Genomic DNA, 21,279 nt, shown 5'->3' with positions numbered 1-21,279 from the left:
CACAGTGATTTGTTTATAATTGGAACTCAAGTTTCCCAGTTTGACCTCCCAAGAGTATCTATAATTTGCATCCTGTTGAACTTGATTAGCATCAGCGCCTGCTCTCCTCTTTCCCCACCCACTCCTCTCTCCAGAGGCCTGGCCTCTCAGCACTGGAAGGAACTACACTATCCGAGGTGACCTGCGTTTAACATCCCTGCATCCAGGCTACAGTCACAGTGACTTCTCTGCTTTCAACACCATTCAAAAGGTCCTTTATCCTTTAAGCCTCAACCTAAGGAGCCTTCCAGGGCCTTCTACCTTTGACTAATTTCTTCTTTCACACTCCCTTAAAAAGTCTGTCACTTAGGGGAACTTATTAAAATTTCACATGTTTTTTTCTTCTTAGTAAATTATACTGTATTAAAGTACCGGATTTTCTTTATTATAATCTTTAATGACCAGAAAAACCACAGTGCTGCACCATATGCTTAAGAAATACCTATTGAACTGTAGCAAAAGCACCCAATAAATTGTACAAATTTGTAACAAGCTTGTTTTATAGCATTTCGCAGTAATTACAAGGACTAAAATCATCCTTGAGGATTTGCATTCTTGCAAAAGGTATAAAACACAGTAAGCTTCAAACTAAATAGGACATGACAGAGCCCTATTCCAGGGCTTTCACGGAACAGAGTGGATTTTTGTCCTGTGTTTTTCTGCATTACAATGTTCATGCTACCTTAAAAATAACATTGTGGTCATTTTTCAGCTTGATGAATTTGAGCTAATGGATGAAAAAGTAACCTCCAGAGACAGAGCCCTGAGAGATGGAAACACAGTGTTCTCAATACAAAAAGCCTTTCCAAGCTCTCAAGTGACACTGGCATCAGAGCTGAAGCAATTGCTATTCACAATACATTCATTAACAATGTTAAGTGAAAGATACAACTAAAGCCAATAAAATCATTTTGTCCCATTTCCTGAGCAATTCTGTATATTAACTAGGATGATTTCTCCTGCTTCTTGTCTATTGCACACTCCTGACTTGTGTAATTAAAATGTAGCAGGTAGTTGATACACAGGAGGGAGTGTCTGTATTAAAAATACCTTTTCATAATCAAATTCAAGCACTCATCTCATTTATGGTCTGTCTACCTTAATAAATCAACTCTTACTTCATTTTAAAAGCCATATAAAGCTCTATTAACCCCCTTTACATACTAATTTAAAGTGACGGGCTATTCATAAATTTTTCACATTCATTTATTCAATAAATATTCTAAATATCTACTATATACTAAGCAAGTTGTTGAATGCTGTCACTATAAAGGTGAATGGTTAAGGTTACCGTCTCTGTAGGGGAAACAGGAAAATTAAATAATGCAGTACTGTATGTCTTCCCACTGCAGGACACCAGGTACAGCAAAGACAAAAGAGTTGTCAGGTTTATCTGGGAGGACTTCTGAGAAAATCTGAGAAATCAGAGAAAAGCTTAAAAAGAGTGCTGTGTATGGAAGATCAAGTATAGGTGTGATTTTCAAGTGAGTTTCTGACCTTATGGGAGGGAAGTCCTGGCCCAGCTGCTTGATGAGCAGGACTGACTGAATGATTCTACCCTCCCAGGCCACAGCTGATGGGGCATCTCATGTGGTCCATGCACAATAAACAAGTAGAACATGATGTATACAATCTGCTGAGCCAGTGCAGTTCCCTCTCTGGAACTTCATGTGGGTAACAGAAGGAGACTAGGTGGGGGAGAGGTGGGAGCAGAAGGGGAAAGTCATTACAGAGAAAAGATCAAAGGCACACACATGTTGAAGATGCCAGGAAGCAGGAAGCTTGGATAAACACAGGAGGCAACTGGTAGCCCCACAAAGGTAGAGGGATCCTGGCCTGCCAACAGAAGCAAAAGTTTCAGGGCAATACCAAGGCCATGTGGTCCATTAAAATCAGAGGATGGGCATCCCCAACACTGCCGTTGGTTCTTAAGAGTACTCTGGGTCCCATGGCCATGAGACCCACCCACGCACCAGGACAGCCCCTGTCCTGTTCCCTCTGCAAGTGTATCCTCACTCCCCTCTGCTTGAGTTAGTTTGACTGGGTCATGGCTCCTCAACCCTTCTCCAAACAGATGATGTGTCAGTGTTCTGAGTTATGGAACTCACTGCCCATTCACTCTGGCTTTTACTGTTTCACACTGTGTCCAATTTACAAGTATTAGAATGCCTTCCTCTGACCCTCAGTGGATCTTTATCTTACTTTAGGGTAAATAAATCATGTTTTAGACATTGCACTGAAGAAATTCAATTTGTCTTCATGAAAAATAGCACTTGGAAAATGGGCAGCATAGTGTACTGATTAAGAGTGCAGGCTCAAAAGCCAGACTCCTGTGACCCAATTTCAGCTTCAGCACTCACTGACTGTGTGACCTTGGACAAGTTATTGCACTTCTTGGAACCTCCTCGTCCCCATTTATAAAATATGCATGATAGTAGTGTCTACCTCATAGGAATTTTTATTAACATTATACAGGAACATTACAAAGTAAGTTCTGTTTTAGTTTTTATTAAACAAATGGACATTCTCTTCTTAATCATAGATACAATGGTTTGGACTTTGTAATTTTAATGAGTGGAAAAGAAAGAGAAGTTAGAGGATCTGTTAAACACTAGCATCAGATCAGATCAGATCAGATCAGTCGCTCAGTCGTGTCCGACTCTTTGCGACCCCATGAATCGCAGCATGCCAGGCCTCCCTGTCCATCACCAACTCCCGGAGTTCACTGAGACTCACGTCCATCGAATCAGTGATGCCATCCAGCCATCTCATCCTCTGTCGTCCCCTTCTCCTCCTGCCCCCAATCCCTCCCAGCATCAGAGTCTTTTCCAACGAGTCAACTCTTCACATGAGGTGGCCAAAACACTAGTATAGCTAGCTACAATTTATCTAGGACATATTGTGTGCCCAGCATGGACCAGGTACTTGACATCCATCATCTCATACATGTGGTCTGTATAAAACACTCAAATGTGTTTGACAATTAACAAACACACATTGAAAGCTGACTGCATACCAGGCACTGGTCCATGGCTATAAATATGAATAGAATACAACCCCTGCTCCTGAGGAGTTCCCAGTATGGTTAGGATGCTAAAGCTGGGTCAGGCAACTTCATCATCTACTTTGGTTCAATCAACTGCAAGATGAGGATGTTTGAAGAGGTGGCTCAAGGTACCTATTTCATCTAATAATGATTTCACACTCACTGGAAATCAAACTTTTTAAGCTTTGCCACTAATAAGCACTTGTGCTAAATGACACTGTAGACAATCAGTACTGCAGTATTTTGGGAGGTCTTTGAGGCCAAGTTATTTGGATTGAGCTGCTGGAATACACTGGTAGAAGCAGCAGCCCTCTACAGAGAGAGATCTCACATGGTCGAGGCCAAGCTCCAAACACAAAACTGTAGTGTTCAAACAGGAAGATGCCTTGCAGTCCTAAAGGATACCTAGTTCACTGCTTTCATTTCTGTACTGAGCGCCAGAAGGAAAAGGTGATGTAGTTCATAGCCCACTAGGTGTCCCATTCCGTGACACTCATGCTAGGGATTTCTGCACTGCCCCACGATACATCACAGAGATGAATAAACCGTATTCCAGACTAAGACTGTTTGGATTCAAACCTCTACTCTGCCACTTTTTAGCTATGTGATCCCAAATCAAGTTATTGAGCTTCTCTCCTCCCTGTGAAGTTGGTATCATAATACCAATCCACATATACATTAAGTTAGATAAGTTGCAATGGCAGAGAGCCTGATGCAAAATGAGCCTTCAATAAATGATGATGATGATAATGGTAAACACTAACAGAAGGCATTTACTTTTGAACAAGCTCCTTTTCTAAGCACTTCACATTTATCACCTCATTCACTCTTCACAACAAACATATAAACAGGTAGGTATTGCTATTACTCCCAATATATGGCATTACAGAAAGGTTGAAAAATTTGTCAAAGTAGCAGAACTCATATGTGAGCATAGAGCATCTTTGTCCTGAGTCTGAGCCCCTAACCACTGCCCTGAGTGGGGTCTCCTATGATTTTCTGTTCCCAACATGAAATCTTCCTACAGGTCAGGTGCTAACTCAGACTGGTCTACACACCAACCTATGACACAGATAGCATTATTCAGTTTGCATTAAATATTTATATAAACATAAAAAGGGACTATAACAAAGGTGGAAGCAGTGAAGGGAGAGGTCATTGACTGTAGGATAAAGAGAACTGAGTTAAGGACTGAACACACATAACTATCAGGAACTACTCCATGCAGGAAATGTCAGTGGATATCTTGGAAGCAAATTTGTGATCTGATGACACAGGGCGGGTAACAAAGGTAATGAACCACTTGAGCAGCTTCAGAGCTGTGTTGAAAAGCCAGGTCATTGCAGCAATTAGCTAGAGGAGGTAGACACGAATGAGCGGCTGAACTGAACTGACCTGAACTGAACCGACTGTATGTTGTGGTATAAAGGGGTAGGCTTTGAAGTCAAGCACCAGTTCTTTGACTACTAGCTGTTTCCTTTAGAAAGCCACTCAACTTCTCTGAGCTTTGGGTTTTATTTTACTAAAATGGAGATTGTAATACCCAATTCGTAGGGTTGTTTGGAAAATTAAACAAGATAATTTTTTTACTGCCAAGCAGTGACTAGCACATATTAAGCACATGCTTAATAAATAATACTAGTTTCCTTGTAAAGCACAGTGTGTGATAAACTACGGGAGGTGAACCTATGGGTCTTTACAACATAGGTAAATTAAACACTCCTCCAAGTAGGGAAAACACTGGAAAAGAGTAGGAGACTGTAATTCTATCTTGATTAATAATGAACAGCAGAGTAATCTGCTAAAAGCAGAGAAAAAAATTAATTTTTATTCTGATTTACATCTGGGACAAATAAAACTTGGTTGGATGTTTGTCCAGATTGTTATAATGGAAGGACTCTTTCAGCATAACCCTTGGGGACAGCATAGAATGCAAATCTGACAACATAGAAAATTCTGGATGCCTGATATTGGATAAACTGCAGAGTCCTCGGAAACACTTGCAGATGACATCACTCTTGGTTTGTCAGTACTCAGAGGGTTTGATTAAGGTGTGAACTTTTCCAAATCCCAAATTACTAAACATTCCAGGTGTACCAAATAATCAGTCTTTCCTCTTGACAATCCTCACAGAAACTGCTTCACTCCTATCGCATTGGATTTCCTGTGTTCACGCACCCCACATTCACCAATGTAATATTGGTGAACACCTCATTCTTTCTCAAGATATTCACTGTCAGTAAATTATTATTTGTAGAATAGAATTATAATTCTAAAGGGATATGCATTATACCGTGATTTACGGAGAATATGTTTTTACCATCCAGGGAAAGACCAATTTTCTGACACTTAAGTTCTATTTGCTCAAAAGCATAACTGTTACAAAATTACACATTATGACTAGTAATAGCATTATTCTCACCTCAGTAAGTACTTGGTTTGGTAAATCTTTAAGAACTCTCAACTTTGGCAATCAATTTAGTTAACTACAGGAAATAGCCTATTTTATATAGATTATTACCTTAATATCAAATTGCTCCCCAAACTCACATAACATTCAGAGTGAATTGTCACTCAATATACATTTACATAGACATCTCACTATTGAGCCTGCCAGATAAAACATACTTGAGAAGCCAGATTTGTGTAATATCACGGTTATCTAGGTTTGAGTTCATATTCTCCACCACATTCACCCTCTAATCTTTCAGGTTCTATACATTAACTTCATGTCAAACTATGTCAATATAACAAAAACAGCCCCAAACAGGGAATGAGAGGGAAACATGAGTCTCAGCTAAATTTCAGTGGAAAGATAATGAATTCCATCTGGTTGTTCTTGTCCCACCATCCAACCATCTCACTATCAAGAACCTGGAGTATTCCAGAATTACCTTTCAATCCCTCAACAACTCATATCCAAACAGTAGCTGAGGTTGAGGTATGTCACTTCCATCTTTTAATGTCTTTTGAGCATTTATTCTTCATTCTACTGCCCTAGTTTCAGTCTTCTTCTATTTTATATTACAATATAGAATTTTTCTACTTTAAAGTTTTTGAAATATGAAATAAAAACATCACAGAATATGCATATTGACAAATGACAACTATGGTCCCTTGGACTTAAGGGCAGATTCATGACACCTTTTAGAGCCTTAAACTCTGAGACACTTTCTCCATTATATTGCATCCTTACATGAGCAGTATCTAGACTACAACTTGGATCATACCTCCCTCTCTCTCTCACCTAAAACACTTCTCTGATTTTTTTAAAATATAAAGTAAGTTCAAAAAAATGTTTACAGATTCTAATTCAGAAGTAGAACCTAATGTGCTCCAATATTCTAGAACATATTTTCTTAGACCCCTACAATACATTGGAAATTGACCTGTATCATCTTTGAAACTTAAAACTGCAATTCAGAAGCTTAATTTGCTGGTGCTTACTGCAAATATTAAAAAGTGAACCATTCTCCATCACTAAAACGTCTATAAATAACATACACTGGAAAGGGTGTGGAGAAAAGAGAACCCTCTTACACTGTGGGCAGGGATGTCAGTTGGTGCAGCCACTACAGAAAGTCCCTCAAAAACTAAAGATAGAGTTACCACAAGATCCCAAAATCCCACTCCTAGACAAAAACATAATTTAAAAAGATACATGAGCCTTCATATTGAGAGCAGCACTACTCACAACAGGCAAGACATGAAAACAACCAAAATGTCCATCAAAAGATGAATGGATAAAGAAGATGTGGTAAAAATACACAGTGGAATACTACTCAACCATAAAAAGAATGAAATGCCTTTTGTAGCAACACAAATGTACTTAGAAATGATCACATTAGGTAAATCAGAAGGAGAAAGACAAATATCATATAATGTCTAAAATATGAAACAAATATGAATCTAAAATATGAAACAAATGAACTTCTCTGCAACAGGAACAGAATCACAGACAGAGAATGGACTTGTGGTGCCTGGAGGTAGATAGGAGTGGGATGGCCTGGGAGTCGGGGATTGGCAGATACACTATCACATGTAAAACAGATAAACAACAAGGTTCTATTGTATAGCACAGGGAACTATATTCAATGTTATGATAAACCATAATGGAAAAGAATGTGAAAAAGAAAGCATACGTATGTATAACTCAATCATTTTGCTGTACAGCAGAAATTAACACAGCATTGTAAATCAACTATATTTCGATTTTAAAAGTGAGCCCTTTTGATCCACTAACACTGGTTTATGTAATCCTCATGAGCCAAGTGCCAAGAGCCCTTCTCATGAGTGATGAACAAAGGCCCACAGAAAAGAGATGCCACCCCTGCTATTATCAAAGTTCACGCTGCCTGGGAGACACACGTAAAAATGTTTATCTGGAGTGATCAGTAAAATAATAAATACACAAATGGAGCTACAGGAGTATCAGGGAGGAGTTGTACCAGGCAGAAAATGGAGAAAAGCAGCCCGAGGAGAAGAAATGGCCTGAGCAAAGGCGAGAAAGTTTACCTGTGCACAGGTGTGAGGGATTAAAAATAAACTCTATAATTCAGGAAAGACAAATATCCACTATTCTATTTTGGATTTTCACATGAAATCCTTACTTTTAATTATATTATGGTTACATTTCCTTATCACACAAAAATTCTTTTATATTGCCAACATAATTACTTACTTTTGACATTACCAGGGAAAAGAAAGCATTTTTAGGACTATGCTCTCACTAATGCAAGAATTTATTTATACTGTTATAACCTTTACAAAAGGTCTAGGGAAATACCTCAGAATAACTCCAAAAATCTTTTTGCCAAGATTTTCTTTTCATTTGAACTTCAACAAGCAAATGTCCAATCAGCTGCATGGCCCTAAGTACCAAGATCAAGAATTTCTTCAAGAAAGTATAAACACAAATTCTTTAAAAATAATAATAATAATAAAATAGCTATACTCTCTGATTCTATTCCTAAAAATTGAGGAAATGCTCCATTAACTACCAGGTGTAAATAGATACCGAAAATTCTTTAATGTTCTCCAAAGGCTAATTGAACACTGATGTTTCAACCTTTACCTCATGAAAACTTTCTTAATTACTACTAAAATTAAAAAAAAAAAAAAAAAAAAACAATAACAACACAAACTTACTACTTAGGTCTTCTCCCTACACTATTTACTCAAATTATTTATAAGTTACAGGCTATAGAAACACAGTTATCAAAATGTAGGGAAAGCTCACATGAGGATCACAAAAGAGAAACATCCCACAATTGGATTACTAGCCTCTGAAGAGTTGAGATTTAAAAGAAGTCAATCCTCACCAGCAACGCTTCCCCCCCACCCCCCCCCCCCCGCCATCAAAACCACCGCTTGTAGGTTGTTTTTAATTTTACTACCATCACTTTCCACATTCTTTTTTCTTCCCCCATGCTTTCCCTTCCCCTCAAAAGAGCTAAAGAAAACTGTATGGTCTTACTTACAATTGTGAAGTTCATGACTTTGAGAATCCAGATGGTCATGGCCAAGTTCACCAGTATTAAAATCATCAGGAGGAGGACAAAGAAATACAGGCATCTTTTCCGCCAGCCATAAATCCCCACTTTGTATACCTGCGGCCCCTCAGAGCTAGGCATGGTGCCCCGGTGATGGGTGTACTGTTCCTGAGGCATCTGAAATAAATGAGCCGAGAGAAGCACTCACATTAAACTGCAAGGAGAAAGAGGGGGGAGGGGGAAGAATAGGAAAAAATCAACTTGAAGAGATATGGCTGACTGCTGTCCATATGTTTCTGCCTTCCTGACAAATCTAAAATCTGTATCCTCTGGACAAAAGTGGCTCCTCTGGATGCATGCATGAGCCCTCTCTTTTCATGCAGCCATCTCTCATCATGTGTTCTGAGACATCCACATACATATGGCGGGTGTAGAGGGACCCATAGGAATTCACTTTCCAAATGAATCTTAGAATTTCGACATCTTTATGAGGGAGATACTCAAAGTCTTCAGGGTAAAACTGAGAATTCACCTGCAAAAGTAAATTAACCTCAACAGTTCATTGTGCTAATATACTACTGCTACTTGGGCTTCACTGGTGGATCAGACAATAAAGAATCTGCCTGCAGTGAGGGAGACCCCCAGATTTGATCCCTGGGTCAGGAAGATCCCCTGCAATGGCAAACCACTCCAGTATTCTTGCCTGGAAAATCCCATTGACAGAGGAGACTGGTGGACTACAATCCATTGGGTCACTAAGAGTCAGATGTGACTGAGCGACTAACGTTATGCTACTACTACTTAGGCAATTGATTTGGGGTAAAATGATCTCCAAAGAAATTATTCTGTATTGCCGGAAAGTCAGTGGCAAAATCAGTCCATGGGGTTTGAAAAGAGTCGGACATGACTGAAGCGACCTAGCACGGTGGCAAAAGTAACAAGTTTGATCCTGCCTTCCAGAGTTCAAAGAGGTGTGGATGTGCTCACTTGATTCAGGAATCCTCCAAAAGTGATACCCTGTGTTTAAATGCCTCCCTTGACAGAGATCTCACTACCCTTTCAAGTAGTCCTTAGGAGTTAGATGATTCTAATTCTTATCAACACATTTATTTAATAAATATAAAAGAGTCTGAAAGTCAAATAAGGTATGAATATTCACTCCAGGAGATTGCAGGCTAATGGGGAAAATGAACTAAACAGTGATTATAGCAGAGTGAGATAAATTAGGAAAAAAAAAATCTGCCAATATTAAGTAATATACCAATCCCCTTTAAAGGAAGGAAGGTTTCTCCAACCCCTGCTGTTGACACAAATTATCTTTATACCAGCACTACTAATTAGGTACCAACACAAATCTAAGTAAACATTACTTCTATAAAATTCTCCAACCAAAACAAATTTTAAAATTAAATACAAACAAAATTATCAATGCGTATCGTTCAAAATGGAAAATAACTGCCTACTGAGAAGAATGATGATCTGCAAAACTACACAGCATATTGTGGTAGCAAGAACTTTAGCACAGCGTCTTCTGAGCACAGATCCCTACTCTGCCATGAGCCATACGGCACAGCCCTACTGCTTTTCTCCATTCAAATGGCTGCACGACTTTTATTTCGGTGTGTTTACTTCATTTGGCCCTCATGTAGGCATACTGTATTCTCTAGGAATAAGGCCTTTCTCCACTTAATTTCATCTTAGTCAATAGCAATTACATGAGCGATCAGTGGTGCCAAGGGGACCATGGTGACAGACAAACTGTAGACCCTAAAACCGTATCCTTGGTTATGAGGATCATCATCCTCTGGATGGTTCAGACTATACTTACTGTATGGTTTTTAGCTAATAATTAAAATGCACACATAAAATCTAAAAATCCCCCAGAGAACCCGTGGCCTTTATACACCAGGGGAATTCCATTTGAAAAGCCAAATGAATTCTTACTTAAGGTCTATTCAAATGTTCAGTGAAGACCTATACACATTTATGCCATTCTGAGTACTTATTTAGCACCAAAAATAGGTCTAATATGAGTATAAGTTTAAACCCATGTGTGTGGAATGAATAAGTAAAAAATAAATGAATGCGTGCATGATGAACAAATGCTGAATGTTTTTCCACCCACTATAAAATCTATTGCCATCTAGGGTTGTAAAAGTCCAAGGCAAACACAGGAGAAAGTTCTTACTTGGATCCTTGCAAATTTCCACTTCTGGCTCCCAAAGCCCTGAGTTCCCAACCAAGCAGTGAGTGTTGCATTATGAAAGTATCTCAACGGTATTACTCAGTCCCTTATAATTCTGCAAGTCAGGGGTATTTGAAACAACATGGGAACACAGCAATGTCATCTCTCACTGACCTTTTCACACACCGAGATCAATGAGAAGGGAAGAAAATGTCTTATAAGTCTGAAGGAAATTAGACCTTTCTTTTCCAAGGAATCATATTCCATAAATTAAACAAAATCTTAGAATCCTATTTGCAAGATCCTTTGATTCTAATCAACTAGTTTTATACATCAGCTAACTTAACACTAGAGAAGCTGACCCATTTATCTGTGGCTCCAGGGTTTGTCGGGGGTGGAGGGCAAGGACAAAAGTAGCTGTTTTGGACCCTTGTAGGTGTGAAGAACAATGAGAAATTCTTGACAAACCAGTGAACAGAAGCTAGTGAATACTGCCACCACACCCTGTGCCTTTTCTCTAACATTTGTCTCCAGCAATGGAGGGCGTTATGTAACTTAGCTATCAAATGGAAATGAATATTCAATAAATATTTATGTAGCTGTGGATATGGACATCACACATGTGATTTTTTTGTCCATACACAGATTATTCAAACTTGACAGTTGCAGTGATTATCTCCACTTAGGGTTCACAATCCTGATGCCCATCAGGAGCACCTGTGGCACTTTTAAATCACCTACACTCAGATAATAACGACGGTGTGATCACTCACCTAGAGCCAGACATCTTGGAATGTGAAGTCAAGTGGGCCTTAGAAAGCATCACTATGAACAAAGCTAGTGCAGGTGATGGAATTCCAGTTGAGCTATTCCAAATCCTGAAAGATGATGTGTGAAAGTGCTGCACTCAATATGCCAACAAATTGGGAAAACTCAGCAGTGGCCACAGGACTGAAAAAGGTCAGTTTTCATTCCAATCTCAAAGAAAGGCAATGCCAAAGAATGCTCAAACTACTGCACAATTGCACTCATCTCACACGCTAGTAAAGTAATGCTCAAAATTCTCTAAGCCAGGCTTCAGTAATATGTGAACCGTGAACTTCCTGATGTTCAAGCTGGTTTTAGAAAAGGCAGAAGAACCAGAGATCATATTGCCAACATCCGCTGGATCATGGAAAAAGCAAGAGAGTTCCAGAAAAACATCTATTTCTGCTTTATTGACTATGCCAAAACCTTTGACTGTGTGGATCACAATAAACTGTGGGAAATTCTGAAAGAAATGGGAATACCAGAACACCTTACCTGCCTCTTGAGAAATCTGTATGCAGGTCAGGAAGCAACAGTTAGAACTGGGCATGGAACAACAGACTGGTTCCAAATAGGAAAAGGAGTACGTCAAGGCTGTATACTGTCACCCTGGTAATTTAACTTATATGCAGAGTACATCATGAGAAACGCTGGACTGGAAGACACACAAGCTGGAATCAAGATTGCCGGGAGAAATATCAATAACCTCAGATATGCAGATGATACCACCCTTATGGCAGAAAGTGAAGAGGAACTCAAAAGCCTCTTGATGAAAGTGAAAGTGGAGAGTGAAAAAGTTGGCTTAAAGCTCAACATTCAGAAAACGAAGATCATGGCATCTGGTCCCACCACTTCATGGGAAATAGATGAGGAAACAGTGGAAACAGTGTGAGACTTCATTTTTCTGGGCTCCAAAATCACTGCAGATGGTGACTGCAGCCATGAAATTAAAAGACGCTTACTCCTTGGAAGGAAGGTTATGACCAACCTAGATAGCATATTCAAAAGCAGAGACATTACTTTGCCAACAAAGGTCCATCTAGTCAAGGCTATGGTTTTTCCTGCGGTCATGTATGGATGTGAAAGTTAGACTGTGAAGAAGGCTGAGCGCCGAAGAATTGATGCTTTTGAAGTGTGGTGTTGGAGAAGACTCTTGAGAGTCCCTTGGACTGCAAGGAGATCCAACCAGTCCATTCTGAAGGAGATCAGCCCTGGGATTTCTTTGGAAGGAATGATGCTAAAGCTGAAACTCCAGTATTTTGGCCACCTCATGCAAAGATTTGACTCATTGGAAAAGACTCTGATGCTGGGAGGGATTGGGGGCAGGAGGAGAAGGGGACGCCAGAGAATGAGATGGCTGGATGGCATCACTGACTCGATGGATGTGAGTCTGAGTGAACTCTGGGGGTTGGTGATGGACAGGGAGGCCTGGCGTGCTGCCATTCATGAGGTCTCAAAGAGTCGGACACGACTGAGCGACTGATCTGATCTGACACTCAGATTAACAAAATAATAATCACAAGGCTAAGACCCAGGCATTAGAATTTTTAAAAGTTCCCCAGATAATCCTTAAGTGTAGACAAGGTTACATACCACTGACCTAGAATAATGTCTCAACCCTGATTAAGCAGGAAAACCCCAAACAAACTTTTAACAGATACAAAAGCAAATTATGAGAATTGGAACAATGGAACTGGAATGACTGGTCATTCCAGGCATTTGGAACAATTTATTTAAAAAATGCCCCTTTTGTTTGTTTTTTATTAAGCCAGATGCCTTCCTTGCTGCCGCTGCTTTTTTTTTTAAATTAATTTTTTTTGATTATAGTTTATTTACAATGTTGTATTAGTTTCAATTGTATAGCAAAGTGAATAAGTTGTAAATGTTTTTTTTTCCATAATGCGACTATTTCAAGGTAGAAATATCCTAAAGTCTAGCATATGAAACAGCAGAGCTCCTCTGCTTAAAGGAAGAGTGAGGACTTGGCCACCCTTGAAGCACTTTTGCAGAACCTTTGGACTCCTAGAAACCACTAACTTTGCCCCAGTGTGAACTGACCAGCTGAGGAGCTAAAAGCCAGCAAGCTGAAGTAGTGGCCCTTCAAACCACACAGGAGTTAGTAGCTGAGAGAGGATCAAAACCTATATTCTCTGATACACGGTGTAGTGGCGGATTATGCATGCCATGAGGACTCCTGGATCTGAACCATATTACCAGCCTACCTTAAGGAATCACATAAATAATAATAATAATAATAATAATTCCAGACTGCAATTTAAGGAAGGAGGGAAGGAAGGAGAAAGGGAGGGAGAAAGGGACCTGTTTTGTACAAATGATTATAACGTATATGTGGAATCTAAAAAAGTTGGTGCAGATGAACTTATTTACAGAACAGAAACTGTGTTATGCATGTAGAAAACAAACTTATGGTTACCAAGGGGGAATAGGGGAGAGGGAGAAACTTGGGATTGGCAATACTATATGTAAAAGAGATAACTAATAAAAACCTATTGTGGAGCACAGGGAATGCTATAGTCTGTCATGACCTATATGGGGAAATATCCTAAAAGAGAGTGGATGTATGTATAAGTTATTCACTCTGCTATACACCTGAAACTAATACAGAATTATAAATCAACTATACTCCAATAAATTTTTTTTAAATAAAAAAAATATACAAAGTGTTGCCAGCCAAACAATAAGGTAATGGATACATCTGTTATCAATAATCCTGCTTGGAAGAAGAAAATTTAGATAAGCTGAGTAAATTGAATTTTCTAGTAAAAAAGAAAAAAGGAAACATGTTGAAATAATAAAAATTTAAGAGGCAATCCAGACTCCAATCTGGGTTTCTTTTTGTCCTTCCTGGGAGAAATCTGCTGTACAGGGCATGAAGTTGTAGTTTCAGATGTTCCCTCATCCAGTCTCTTCCATGGACTTCAAAGCGGCCCTCTCTAGTAGTGTATTAACCTCATCACACATTTTTGTAAAACCAACTAAAATAAGATGAAAAAGACTGTCTTTTTCAACTTCCCTTTATTTTGGGTGGCTTTGGAGGATTTACGTGCATTTTGGAGGTCCAAATAAGAGGAATCTGAATTGCGAGTTTACATAGTTTAGATATGTATTTATATGATTTGCAGCCACTTCCCTGTAGAGGTACATTATGCCAGCTCCCCTTGTGTAAGAATGTCTTGCAGGAATTCTCCATCCACCCTTGGTGCCAATTCACCAAGCATAGCACCATGAAGGTACAGGACCAAAGGACATGTGGCCATGTAAACATGTCCTCTGATGGCAAGCACCAGATACCTGGGGGTAGCAGAGGAGCCAGAAGCTAGTTGAAGTTTTTTTTTTTTTTTTCCCCAATCATCAGTTATTTAAAATTTCAAGCCATAGAATTCAATTTTCATTGACATCCAGTCAAAACAGAAATTCTATCCTGTCAAGGAGTACATCAAGGCTGTATATTGTCACCCTGCTTATTTCACTTATATGCAGAGTACATCATGAGAAATGCTGGGCTGGAAGAAGCACAGGCTGGAATCAAGATTGCTGGGAGAAATATCAATAACCTCAGATATGCAGATGACACCACCCTTATGGCAGAAAGTGAAGAGGAACTCAAAAGCCTCTTGATGAAAGTAAAAGTGGAGAGTGAAAAAGCTGGCTTAAAGCTCAACATTCAGAAAACGAAGATCATGGCATCCGGTCCCATCACTTCATGGGAAATAGATGGGGAAACAGTGGAAACAGTGGCTGACTTTATTTTTCTGGGCTCCAAAATCACTGCAGATGATGACTGCAGCCATGAAATTAAAAGATGCTTACTCCTTGGAAGGAAAGTTATGACCAACCTAGATAGTATATTCAAAAGCAGAGACATTACTTTGCCAACAAAGGTCCATCTAGTTAAGGCTATGGTTTTTCCTGTGGTCATGTATGGATGTGAGAGTTGGACTGTGAAGAAAGCTGAGGGCCGAAGAATTGATGCTTTTGAAGTGTGGTGTTGGAGAAGACTCTTGAGAGTCCCTTGGACTGCAAGGAGATCCACCCAGTCCATTCTAAAGGAGATCAGTCCTGGGTATTCTTTGGAAGGAATGATGCTAAAGCTGAAACTCCAGTATTTTGGCCACCTCATGCTAAGAATTGACTCATTAGAAAAGACTCTGATGCTGGGAGGGATTGGGGGCAGGAGGGAAGGGGACGACAGAGGATGAGATGGCTGAATGGCATCACTGACTCGATGGATGTGAGTCTGAGTGACAGGGAGGCCTGGTGTGCTGAAATTCATGGGGTCGCAAAGAGTCGGACACGACTGAGCGACTGAATTGAACTGACTGAAGAATACACTCAATGCAGCACAGGAAAACAAATGTCCCCCACAGTGTTTTCTTTTTCTATGGGAACTATGGAAAAGAAAACCAGAAATCCTGTGTTTTCAGGGTGTGTGCACTGTGTGTCTGTATTCCGTAAGTAAAGTTGCATGCTTTGTACTTCACCACCATCAATATTTTTTTTTAAGTTTTATTGAAATTGGAATAGGAGACAATTACCTTTCTATTGTCTGTACAGAAAGTGATAGCACCACATATCACTTGTGTGTGACAAGAGTTGTCATACAAAGAGGCAATCAAAGGATATGCAAACAAAACTGTAGAAAAAGTATGTCAGACACATAATTAGGAATGTTATTTTCCCTGGATTTTACAATAGTTCAGCTTTTAAAAATTAAAACTTGAAGTCCCTTTCTCATTCTAAGTATGTGGTCATCTTTATAAACTTGAGTTTGTATTTCTAATATTCTTTTCCTTAAAATAGTCCCACAATTTATTTAAGTTCCAGGCTTCATAAAACCTGGAGAGTCTTCTGGTCCCTCACATAAAGAACCTCAAGCATACACCAAAACTTCAGTAGAACATCATCATAATACATCACTGCTTAGCTGAGCTCAGTGAAAGTGAAAAAAGTCAAAGTGTTAGTTACTCAGTTATATTCAACTCTTCACAGCCCAATGGACAGGCCTCTGTGGGAATTCTCCAGGTAAGAATAGTGGAGTGGATAGCCATCCTTTTCTCCAGTGTATCATCCCTACCCAGGGGATGGAAACTGGGTCTCCTGCATTGCAGGTGAATTCTTTACCATCTGAGCGACCAGGAAGCTTGATAAAAGGTACAACTATGTACATTCCCCTGAGAAGGATTTTCTGACTTTTGAATGTGCAAGAACCACCCTGCAAACCATAAATGCAGATTCATAGGCTTTGCATCAAGGAATAATCACTTTGGTAAGACTTAGGCGCATTTGGATGGGGAAACAGTGGAAAGAGTATCAGACTTTGTTTTTTTGGGCTCCAAAATCACTGCAGATGGTGATTGCAGCCATGAAATTAAGACGCTTATTCCTTGGAAGCAAAGTTATGATCAACCTAGATAGCATATTAAAAAGCAGAGACATTACTTTGTCAACAAAGGTCTGTCTAGTCAAGGCTATAGTTTTTCCAGTGGTCATGTATGGCTGTGAGAGTTGGACTGTGAAGAAGGCTGAGTGCCGAAGAATTGATGCTTTTGAACTATGGTGTTGGAGAAGACTCTTGAGTCCCTTGGACTGCAAGGAGATCCAACCAGTCCATCCTAAAGGAGATCAGATCAGTCCTGGGTGTTCATTGGAAGGACTGATGCTGAAACTGAAACTCCAATACTTTGGCCACCTCATGTGAAGAGTTGACTCATTGGAAAAGACCCTGATGCTGGCAGGGATTGGGGGCAAGAGGAGAAGGGGATGACAGAGGATGAGATGGTTGGATGGCATCACCGATTCGATGGACATGAGTCTGGGTGAATTCCGGGAGTTGATGATAGACAGAGAGGCCTGGTGTGCCGCGATTCATGGGGTCGCAAAGAGTTGGACACGACTGAGCGACTGAACTGAACTGAACTGAAGGCCCCTTTGAGAAATCTGTATTTTTAGCAAGCACCAAAATTGATTCTGGATACAAAAGGCCCAAGGATCATGTTTCAAGAACCCAAATTTACATCCAACACAAAAAAAGCATCCCAGGGTCCACCTTTTCCTCTACTTGTGTTATTTCTCACCAGATTACCCATTTCCTCCCATATCCTAATGGTATGCTTTCCCATTCCTCACATTTTTGCTGCATTCCTACCCTGGAGCTTTCATTTCTATCATCCTCTTTAGCAATGTACTGAGTTTAACATTCTTTGCAGTCTTCAGTGTTTTGTGCCCAAATCTCTTTGTCATTAAACACAATCTTAGCTTACCTTTGTGATTTTCTCCACATGTTGCTAATTTTACTCTCATTGATGCCCAGGGTCCCCAGGTCCTTGACAAATACTAAAAACTTCATATTCTCATTTATGTACTGAAATGGCCCATTCAAAAATCACTAATTATGTCCCTGGTCAAAATTCAATGTCCTTTTCTTGGACCTGCTGAAGCTTTGGTTGACCAACATCTCCTTCTCCCCTGGAAACCTTGTCCTTCTTTGGAATTCATGACACTTCTGTCCAGGGCCCCTTCCTTCTATCTCTGATTTCTGTCTTTTCAAACTCTCCTCTCTGCCTCTTTCTCTCTCCCAACTCAGAGACAATGGCCAGTGTTATACTTTCGTTCTGTAATTCTATGAATGTTAAACTCATCACTTTCACTCCAGTTTCCATCTCAAGTTAAATTTCTCTAAATGTCTTTCATCCATCTATTCCCTCATCGAACAAATTCTATTAACTACACAGAGTATCAGGATATCACAAGGAAGATTTACCTTGCCTTCAGGAAGCTCACAAGCCTAGTGTTGTGAGACTTTGAACAGCAAATGCTTAAAGAGACAAAACGAACCATGTAAAGTGTCTACAGTGAAATATATCTGGTAACGTGAAAAAGATTATCACAGGATGAAAATTATTTTATATAGACGCAAGACTCATCTAGAGAGAACTATCTAAGGATGCACATTTATGCTGAGATCTGAAGGACAATAAAAGACACCAAAGTAAGGGAAGGGAGGAAAGAATGAATCCAGGAGGAAGAAGGAAAGCCAAGGCAAGGGTCCCAATGTGGACAAGGTCTGTGTGATTTATTGTATTGAATGAAGCAGAGAAGAGCATGAGATGAGGCTGAAATGCTGGCTGGAGTCAGATGATGCTGGACCTTGGAGATGGTTATAAGAGATTCAAATGTTATTGAAAAGTCAGTGAAAATCCAAGGCCAAATCTGAAACAAGGGAGTAAAAATCTGATTTATAAGAGTATAGCAATGTCTAGGCCACAATAGATACAGAATAAATATTTGTTGTTTGATGTGATTGACCATCTTATTTTACCCTCCCTCTATACCAATTATGCATCAAAAATTCTCAAAAATTAAATATTTTCAATAATGTAATTACACGTATGTTTGCAAAATTACATATAATAGCATGCTGTGCTCTGCTAAGTCACTTCAGTGGTGTCTGACTCTTTGTGACCCTATGGACCATAGCCCACCAGGCTCCTCTGTCCATGGGATTCACCTGGCAAGAATACTGGAGTATGGGGCTGTGCCCTCCTCCAGGGTATCTTCCTGACCCAAGGATTGAACTTGTATCTCTAAAGTCTCCTGTAATAGCAAGCAGGCTCTTTACCAGCAGTGCCACCGGGGAAGCCCCATAATGGCATACATTTACTCAATGAACAAATAAAAATCAAGCCAATGCTAAATGGCAATGAATATCCTCCAGCAAAAGTAAACAGCTATAAAATCAGAAGGAAAAGAATGAAAATTTATACAACTTTTCTCCCTTACCTAAGGCACATGCAACTATATTGATGTTAAATAGGATTAACTCCAAAACATTACTTTACTCCTTCATGAGGCTATTTTAAATGTTCACCTGTTCATAAACAAATCCAGGTGACTTAAAGATACCCTGTTTCTTTGCACACAAAATGCAATAGGATTACATTTCCCAGAGAACGAATGTTGTAAACTTTGTGCTGCTTTGCTATTAATAAAGAGGACCTGCCAATCATCAGGGCAATGTAATAATATAAAAATCATCTATGACAATGGCTAATAGTTGCCAAGAATAATAGACATGGAATTTCCAAAGAAAATCATTCTGGATGGGTATTTTAAAAGCCTGGTTTTGAGCTGTAACCTCGTGGTCTCACACATTCAAATTTTCAGACACAGGATCATGCAATATTACTGAAATCATGGTCTTGACATTCATTTAATGTGACAGTCTCAAGGAAAGCATCCATTTTTATGACTTGGACTTGTGGAGAACCTCCTCTTAGGTTGTATGGTTGGTTTCACTTCTGTCACTGATCATACTACCAAGACGTGGTCACTTGGCTACCATGAAGATTTTTTTCAATGACCTCACAACTGCCCAACATCAGTCACAGGAGCCATATGATTTGTACAAAGGCCATGATCACTATGAAGTCTTCACAAAGATCCTTGAGCCAAGCTCAGCCTAAGAGGTACCTTGGTCTTGTAGCTGTTGCTCTTCTAATTCAGGAAGTCACATTCTACGCCTAGCTTAAGGCTCTCCTACACTGAGTCTCAAAGTGTTAAATCCAAAGACTTTGACAAGCCTTTGACATCTGAACACAGAAACTGGCCTTATCATACTCAAGTGGTCATACCCATGTTCACTCCCCTTCCTAAATCTATTTATAGTAGATACCAGATAGTTACCAGAAAATCTTATGTTGCTCTCCTTCCTATATTTTATCAGTTGATATAAGGATGATGGAAGGTCTTTGGGCAGAAACATACACAGCTGGCATCCTTCATGAGGCTGAACTCTTATTCTAGAAGAATGTTGTTAGAAACCATCACTTTCTGTGTTCAGTGTTTTTGTTTCAGTCGGGTTCTTCTTCAGAAGAAGAACAAATATTTTTTTTTTCTTTTCTCCCCAAATAAAAGAGATATCTAGAAAACCATTACAGTATCTGCATTATCAGTCATCTGTGGAAAATGATTATGTTTTGAGGGATGATTAAAAAACAATAAACTTTCTAAAGATACATCAGTGCTATCAAGTTTCTTGAAGCTTTTTCTTTGCAGCCTGTAAAATTTTATGGGCCATAATCCACTCTACTAATAGGGTAGAGATGAGGACAAGGAGGCTTTGAGAGGCATTTTATTAAGGCTTGCTTGACTCTTCCACCTACCAAGCTTCATAGTGTCTTGTTCCATAAGGGGATTTATGGGAATCCTAATGAGTGCAATACTCTGTACAGTCACATACCATGGGAGAAAGAAACATAGCAAAGCACAGACCTGGTAGGTGAAGGAAACCCCAATCCCAATCTATTTTTCAACAGAAAAAAAAATTGTGACCATCTACTATGTTTTCACCCTGTTTTTTTATCATGAGAAATACCTGGCTGGATGAGTTTACAAGCTAGAAATCAAGATAGGAAAGAGAAATATTAACAACCTCAGTATGCAGATACCACTCGAATGTTATAAAGCAAAGAGGAATGAAGGAACCTCTTGATGATGGTGAAAGAGGAGAGTGAAAAAGTCAGCTTAAAACTAAATATTAAAAAACAAAAACAAAAAACAAAACTAAGCTCATGGCATCCAGCCCCATCATTTCATGGCAAATAGAAGGAAAAACTGTGGAAGCAGTGATGGATTTCCTCTTATTGGGCTCTAAAACCACTGTGGACAGTGACTGCAGCCATCAAATCGGA

At 39.5% G+C, this 21,279-nt stretch overlaps 1 protein-coding gene across 7 annotated transcripts in view; it reads right to left on the bottom strand.

Annotated features, from left to right (window-relative positions):
• SGCD (sarcoglycan delta) overlaps nt 1–21,279 on the bottom strand; it is a 1,117,349-nt gene that overhangs the window by 413,637 nt on the left and 682,433 nt on the right. For all 7 annotated transcript variants that reach the window (XM_059888161.1, XM_024994220.2, XM_059888159.1 and 4 more), the window contains one exon: nt 8,566–8,754. In XM_059888161.1, coding sequence (XP_059744144.1) covers nt 8,566–8,754 — 189 coding nt within the window. The remainder of the gene's footprint in view (nt 1–8,565; nt 8,755–21,279) is intronic.

Source organism: Bos taurus, chromosome 7 (genome assembly GCF_002263795.3).
Source record: "Bos taurus isolate L1 Dominette 01449 registration number 42190680 breed Hereford chromosome 7, ARS-UCD2.0, whole genome shotgun sequence".
NCBI classification, from domain to species: domain Eukaryota; kingdom Metazoa; phylum Chordata; class Mammalia; order Artiodactyla; family Bovidae; genus Bos; species Bos taurus.
The sequence above is the reverse complement of the archived record's forward strand: the minus strand, read 5'-3'. Positions and strand labels throughout refer to the sequence as shown.